The sequence below is a fragment of the Gracilinanus agilis genome, chromosome 1, assembly GCF_016433145.1.
Source record: "Gracilinanus agilis isolate LMUSP501 chromosome 1, AgileGrace, whole genome shotgun sequence".
In the NCBI taxonomy this organism is placed as follows: Eukaryota; Metazoa; Chordata; class Mammalia; order Didelphimorphia; family Didelphidae; genus Gracilinanus; species Gracilinanus agilis.
In genome coordinates, this window is record NC_058130.1 from 136,863,933 (window position 1) to 136,871,851 (window position 7,919).

Below are 7,919 nucleotides of genomic sequence, written 5' to 3' on the forward strand. Positions count from 1 at the left end.
TTCCTTCCTTCCTTCCTTCCTTCCTTCTTTCCTTCCTTCCTTCCTTCCTTCTTTCCTTCCTTCCTTCCTTCCTTCTTTCCTTCCTTCCTTCCTTCCCTCCCTTCTTCCCTCCCTAGTGTTGCCTCTCTAGGGGTTCCTAGGCAACTAAACTTTAGCCTTTCATTTTTCAGAAATGGGCTTTCTAATTGCAAACGGGGGGACTCAAGCTCTAGATACTTCACTATATTTGTCTTTGGTCCTATTTTTTCCCTTTCCTGTGAAGTCAGACAAAGCTGTGGGTCCTCCACTAAGAAATAGTCATACTTTATGCTACTCCATGCCCCAGGTTATGCCCAATTTGGTACCCTTCAAGGGTCTTTCTCATACATCATCAATTAGATCCTCAAAAAGTCTCACAAGGGAGTAAGAATTGATACCTCCATTTCAAAGATGAGGGCCCTATGGCCAAGATAAATGATATATGACTTTTATGCTCAGGCAGTGAGCTCCCAGTCCAGAGTTCTCTCATATACTTCACTGCTGCTTTTGAAATGTGAATCAACACTGGGAAGAGAGATCTGTGTACCAAAAGTGTATCTGACTCTTTGGGTCCAACCAGCCCCTTCATTCTACAGGTTAAGAAAATGGGTCTCAGAGAAGATAAGACATTTACTAAGGTCACACAGAAACTAAGCAGCTGTGAGTAAGTTACTTAACTGTTTTGGATCTCAATTTCCTTATCTGTAAAATGGGGATAATATTTTGTAAAATATATCTGTAAAAAATATCTGTAAAATGGGGATAATATTTTGTAAAATATATCTGTAAAAAATATCTGTAAAATGGGGATAATATTTTGAATTATAGGATTATAGAGTTAGAATGGCACGGAAGGTCTTCTAATTCCCCAATTCAGTGCTTTTTCCATTAGACCACCTGTAATTGATATATGGATCTGAATCCATTTTCTGGTGTTGGGGTCTCCTGCTTTACATAATAGGTGTGCCTCTTCAGGGCATGGGAGTCTGGGTCAGGTAAGGATCAGGGATGGAGACACCAAGCTGACATGGAGAAGTCTGTTCACTTTTTTAACAAGACATTTCAAAGGCTGTTAGAAATTAGGCTATTGAATATTCAGGGTGGTTCAAAAGAAAGAGCTTTGAATGTAGTATTAGAAGACCTGGGTTTAAAGCCTAACTCAGGTCCTTATGATCATTTTCATGCACTTCAGTTTCCCTGCTTGTAAAATTAAGGCAATAATACTTATATTCTTTGTAAGCTGTATAGTACTATAATGAAGCATGACTCTTATGAACCCTCATAGCCAGATGCTTTGAGGGAGGCTGATCAATCTTATGGGGTCAATCTAGCTGGTTCTCAGTTATCCAGAGCACAGATACATATATTCCAAATCCACAGATAATCCAAAACAACTATTTAATTTAGGGATTCATAATCTGATTCTTGTCTGGTCCCTGATTTTACCTTCCCAGCTCTTTTTGTCTCAGGCTTCTATAATGACGTGTTTGCCTTTACTTATCCCTTACCTAATGGCAGCGAGGACAGAGGGTTCTGATCATTCTGGAGGATCTGCCCAGGAGCTGGGGACTTACTCTTCTGAGAGCATGGGCAGTGGTTCCCCCAGCCCTAGGTAACAGGAAGCATGCTCTCATGAGAAGAGTCCCTCTACAAAGAGCCAGGGGACTTGAGTTCTAATCTTGGTTCAGCTACCATATTGCTGTGTGACAAAATCACTTTCTCCTGGCCTCAGTGTCCCTGTTTCTATGGTAGGGATGATGATCCCTCCTGTCTACGGCTGCTCAGATAAGGTACGTGATGGGAAGGACCACCAAAAGGCATGAAGAAGAAGCAGGAGATCTCCATCGTACACTTTGGAAGCCACATCCTGGGGGCCCAATCGAAGGGACCTCGCACCAAGGACAGAAAGCTCAGAGTTTCTCCTTCCTCATCTGGCAGATAAGCAGAGAACGGACATGTGGCCATGAAACTCCCCAAGACCAGAGGAGGGAGGAAGTCAGCTGCTGATGGATGGGACCAGAGGACACCGGAAGGAAAGCTAGCTTCTGCCCAAGCCCAGGCTTGCCCTCTGATATTTAAGGACTAACTACTGAATGGTGGGATTCCCTGTGGGACTCTGTAAGGTGTTTGCGTGTGTCAGCATCTACACAAAAGTCTTTGCACACACTGTGTTTGTGGGTGTATACATGTTTGAGTACATGTTCATTTTTATGGGTGCTTGCACATGTATGCTCATGACAATTAAAACACACATGTAAGTAAACATCATGTTTATTCATGCCAATCTGTATGAACCTGAGTTCCCTGTATGTATACTGACAATAAGATAGGATGGGGTGGCAAAAAGAGTGAAGGATTAGAAATCAAATCCCATCTCTGCTCCTTATAACCCACATGGCATTAGTGTCACAAAGGGCAGATTGTTGGGATTTGGAAAGACCTGAGTTTTTCTTGGGCACTTACTTCCTGGGTGACCTTGGCCAGCCTCAGTTTCCTTATTTGTAAAATGGGGATAATAGTAGTTCCTCCCTCACAAGATTGATGTGGGGATCAAGAGAGATAATACTTGTAAAATGATAAAATGCTATATAAATGCTCTCTGGGCCTCGGTTTCCTCATCTGTAAAGTGAGAGTGTGGGACTAGATGATGTCTATTATCTTGTATGTTCTAAGATCTCATCCAGTTATAATGGGAACACCAGATGACATCAGTGGTCTTGGGAAACCCAACTCTTCCTCATTGTGATTCTGGGAAAGCCCCTTCCTCTTTCAGGGCCTCCATTTCGCCATGAGTAAAATAAAGGGGGTTAAATCGTAGCATCACAGGCATGCCAATTTAGAGTTATGGATCTTTAATGATTTTTAAGCTCTGAAACCTCCATGTGGTGCTGGAGAGAGTCGGTGTGAGAAGGCAAGAACTCAGAAGTGAAGACCAAGACTGTGGTCCATTCCATCTGTTGAACCCAAACGTCCTCCTTCACCCACAATAAAAAAAAGAAAAGGGGGTGGTGGCGGCTCTGGGCCCCGGGGAAATGGGATCCAAGCCCAGAGGGCAGCAGGGCCGGGCTGCTGGCTTCAGGAGACACTGACCCTCGGCTGTTACTTACCCAGCTTTCCAAACAACTCCACTCCCAGGGCAGCATAGATAAAAAACAGGAGCATGAAAAGCAGGCCAAGGTTCCCTACCTACATGAGAAGAAAGTAGAACAGGGGTCAGGCAGGCTGGCATCATGCCCGGGAGCTACCCATGCGCAGCCTCGACACACGCCACACCACACTTCCTGGGTGCCCCCCAGGCCTGCAGCATCAGGAAGGCAGGAATCATTCACACACAGACTGGCCATTCCCACATGCCATCTGCTTTCCTACCCCTCATCCCACATCGGAGAGAGATCAGGGCCCGCGGCGCCGGGGCAGCCTGGGGGAAGGCCTGGCCTCCCTGGTCCACAGGCTCGCCACCTCCTAGATGACATGCATATTCCACAGAGCCGGGACCTGCAGCGTTGGATGTTCTGGCATCCCCCGTGGCCATCCCCCATGCACAGGCTTGTCACGTACCAAGCTCAAAGGTAGCCTTTCCTGAGCCCCTTCATGCCTTCACTCCCTCCTCATTAATTATCCTGTTTTCATTTATGTTTACCTGCTTTATCTCTCAGTAAAATGTGAGCTTTGGAGGGTGAGACTACTTTTGTCTTTGTTTCAGAGCCTAACATGGTCACTTGCGTGGTAGAGACCCTGGATAACGTGTGCTAAATTAAAGTGAGTCATGGGCACTGATGGCTCAGTGGATAGAGAGCCAAACCTGGAGAAGGGAGGTCCTAGATTCAAGTCTGTCCTCAGATACTTCCTAGCTGTGTGACCCTGGACAAGTCACTTAACCCCCATTGCCTAGCCCTTACCACTCTTCTGCCTTGGAACCAATATACAGTATTGAATCTAAGATGTAAGGGAAAGATTTAAAAAAAAATTGAAGTGAATCCATGGGTATATCTCCTTCTCTAGCTTATGACAGATCCGTTCAGACAGGATGGGGATGGCAAACCTATGGCACATGTGCTCCCTCCCCCCTCCACACGTGCCTGAGGACATTTCTCCCATGACACGCCCCTCTGCCCAGCAGCCCAATGGGAGCGCTTCCTCCCTCCCTGTCTCGGGTAAGGCTGGGGGCTCACAGGCCTGTGAGGGTCGCAGTTTGGGCGCTCGGTCTCTAAAAGGTTCACCATCACTGGCTTAGGATCTAGATATCTTGCATCAATGCATTTGCCAAAAGGCTTCCTTTGCTTTCCAAAGTGTGAAACAGGGCTACTTCTAACTGCTGTGGCCCACTTCGATGTGGCCTGCAGTTCTTAGTAGGCCTGGATTTCCTTTCACTGTCATCTGAGTTGCTTTGTCCCCTTGGAGATCAGAATAGACATCTGAGAAAATAATCCTTGCATCCCTTTTTGTCTGTGTGTACCATTAGACTCCTATGTTGTGGATAAACCCCACAGTTAGATGTAAGGGATGCAGAGCTGAATTTCTGCTCCTGGAAATCTAGAACTGCCCTAACTCAGCTGGACTTTGAAGAAAGGAAGCAGTAGTCTTAGCTATTCTCTGGGCTTTCTTTGATCCAACTTCTTCCTACTTAAGTTTTCTTTTTTTAATGCTTTTCCTCAGTTCCCTATTTCCCCAATGTCCCCTATGGCCAGAGAGATGCTTTCCCCAGGCTTATCCCCAATGGCCATGGCTGGGTGATGGGGCTAAGTAGTGAGGGAGGGTATTAGACCAAATTGTTAGAAATTATTGGAAACTCTGAGGACATCCAGGGGTCATTTGCTAGATTGGGGTCATCCCTGGGGGATAATGTGGGGAGCAGTGATTGTACCATGTTTTGTCCTTTAGCTTTGTTTCCTTAATGTTTGGCAGGGAAATTGTTAAATCATGTGTAGATGAGGTAAAGGCTAAACCTAACATTCTTTGCCTTGTATACCCCTTTGGCAGCCAGGTGAAGCCTGTGAACCCCTCAGAATAATGTTCTGTTTTGATTTCCTCTTAAATTCTTAAATGAATAAAACGATCAACTTCAGTGAGAAGCTGGTGAAAACAAAGATGTAATTCTTTTTCTCTGTATATTCACAGAACCCCTGAAATCTGTCCATTGAGAAACCTTGGCTTAAGGCTCTTCTAGAACCAGCTAGTAGACCTATCTCCTTCTTCAGTGATTTCTCTGCTCCACCCCCACCTCCCAATCTCAGTCTAGTGTCAATGGATGTGCAGGGAGCCTACATGAATGTGGGACCCTGGGCCATCACCCTCATGAATCTTTCCCTGAGAATGCTTCTGTTGCTATCAAAAGTTCATGTATGGGGGGCAGCTGGGTAGTTCAGTGGATTGAGAGCCAGGCCTAGAGACGGGAGGTCTTAGCTTCAAATCTGGCTTCAGACACTTCCCAGCTGTGTGACCCTGGGCAAGTCACTTGACCCACATTGCCTATCCTTACCACTCTTCTGCCTTGGAGCCAATACACAGTATTGACTCCAAGACTGAAGGTAAGGGTTTAAAAAAAAAAGGTTAATGTATAACTGAGTACTGGAGAGTAAAATCCTATTTTGGCAAGTCATAGAATCCCATGGCTTGAGCGTTTGGAAGGACATCAGAGGCATCTCATCCAGTCCACAGCTAAGCAAGAATATTCTACCACAAGATCATGAGGATTTAGGGTTAGAAGAGACTTTATAGATCAGGAATTCTTTTAAAAAAATATTTGATGTATTTGACGGCATTATTATCACTTTATCAGATTGTTATAATATGCACATTAAATCTGTAATTTAAAAGGCTTGGTATGTTTTTTTTTTTTAAATCCAGACTAAGATTTTGTTCTTTTAGGGTTAAGATTAGGGTTGCCAATCATACCACTGATTTACATTAAGCCTACAGTATGCTAAAAACTAAATCTCTTTCAGAAGCTGTCTGTGAACACCTTTCCCATCTTCTCTTTGTGAAACTGATTTTTTGTTCTCAAGTGCAAGCCTTTTCATTTATTCCTACTAAATTCATCTTAATGGATTCTATCTACTGTAGATCAGGAATTCTTAACCTGGGTTCTCTGAAGGGATGTTTAGGGGACCCATGAATTTGAACGGGAAAAAAATTGTATCTTTATTTTCACTAAACTCTAACCCAAATTTAGTATTTCCTTAAATTATACATTTTAAAAGATTATGAGAAGGGGTCTGTTGGTTTCACCTGTCTACCAAAGGAACACAAAAAGTCAGGAAACTCCAGTTCTTCCCTCTCTTTTTTTGACCTAAATCTATGATTTCGTCAGTGTGAATGACTCACAATGTGGAAAATCCTTTTACCAAACATATTAGTAGTTCTTCCCCAAGTTGACTCCCTTTTGTCTCTAAAATTACTTTTTGTTTTTCCCATTGAAAGCCCTTTGTGATATGGCTCCAGCCTACTTTTCCAGGATTCTTATGTATTACACTTTTTCACAAATGTACATTCTGTCCTGAAAGTCCTACTGGCTGTTTCTTGTATACAATAGCCCATCTTCCAGCCTCCATGCATTTGCACAAGCTGTCCCCTCATGCCTTTAAATACACTCCCTTCTTACTGCTACTTTGAGTCTAACCTCCTTCAGATTCAGCTTAAGTCTCTCATCCTAGACACTCTCTGTGCTTGCTTATCCTCCTTACCCTCTCATGGTGGAGTCTTATTTGCTCATCTCTTTTTCCCAGTTCTGTGTTTTCCTAATGTCCCCACTTTGGCTGATCAGATGTTTATTTTCAATGACCAATGCTGGGCTCTGGGGCCAAGAAGGACTAAGTAATCAGAAGTTATAGGGAAGTCTGGGGTATATGGGACAATAACAAAGGAGATGGGGAGATCATTTATCTAAAGAGAGATGCTCAGACCCTCAGCACTTAGCTTTTCATTATCTCTGAAGTTGGGCCAGTCTATGAAGCCATTTTTGCATAGAAACACCAAGTAGATTTGAACACAAAGTTTCAGTTTCCATCCCTTATTCCTAAGGCTGCTAACTCTTCAGCAATAGGGGCATGGGGTGCAGGACTTTTATTTTTTACCTTCTCCTCAAAAGCAGATAGTGTTGCAGTTAGAAATTTGGGCACTAGGACAGGGGAAATGCTTTACTCACAACTTTCAATGTCTACCTATTCCCTAGAGCAGGAGTACCCCTTTTTTTTAACCCTTACCTTTTGTTTTAGTGACAACTCTAAGACAGAAGGACAAAGGACTAGGCAAATGGGACTAGTGACTTCTCCAAGTTGCACAGATAGGAACTGTCTGAGGTCACACTTGAACCCAATTCCAGTCCTGGCACTCTATTCACAGTGCTCTCTAGCTGCTTCTCCCTTTGGTTTTTCAATAAACCTTTTCAAAACCCTCATTCAATCAGAAAGGAAATGAATGTTTGTGTTTTACTCTCTATAATTCAAAAGAAAGACAATTGAGAGATCAATTTTTCTTTCCCTTTCATGCTAAAAGTTTTGTAATTGAACTGACCTGAAATAAATTTGGAGCTCCTAAAATATCATAATAGGACAACATATATTTTTCAGATATTTCTATACTACTTTGACAAGCATTTTGCACTCCTGGGATCATACTTCAGATTGAGGACCACTGGCCTAGAGGATGAAGGCTAAATATTCTTCAGTCTGACATTCAAGGTCCTCCTTAATCTGACTCCAATCTCTCTTCTCAATCTTAACTCACAAACTCACCCACATGTACTCTACTGCTCCACTGAACCTGGTCTCTTCCCTGTCTACTGAACTCCTTAGATTATTTTTATGCCCACCTTCCCTCTTCCTTCCTTCCTTCCTTCCTTCCTTCCTTCCTTCCTTCCTTCCTTCCTTCCTTCCTTCCTTCCTTCCTTCCTTCCTTCCTTC

At 43.5% G+C, this 7,919-nt stretch overlaps 1 protein-coding gene across 1 annotated transcript in view; it reads right to left on the reverse strand.

The window, feature by feature from the left end:
- The window catches only part of CACNA1H (calcium voltage-gated channel subunit alpha1 H), a 412,463-nt gene that overhangs the window by 7,663 nt on the left and 396,881 nt on the right, over positions 1–7,919 (reverse strand). The window contains exon 30 of the mRNA XM_044677620.1: positions 3,126–3,204. Coding sequence (XP_044533555.1) covers positions 3,126–3,204 — 79 coding nt within the window. The remainder of the gene's footprint in view (positions 1–3,125; positions 3,205–7,919) is intronic.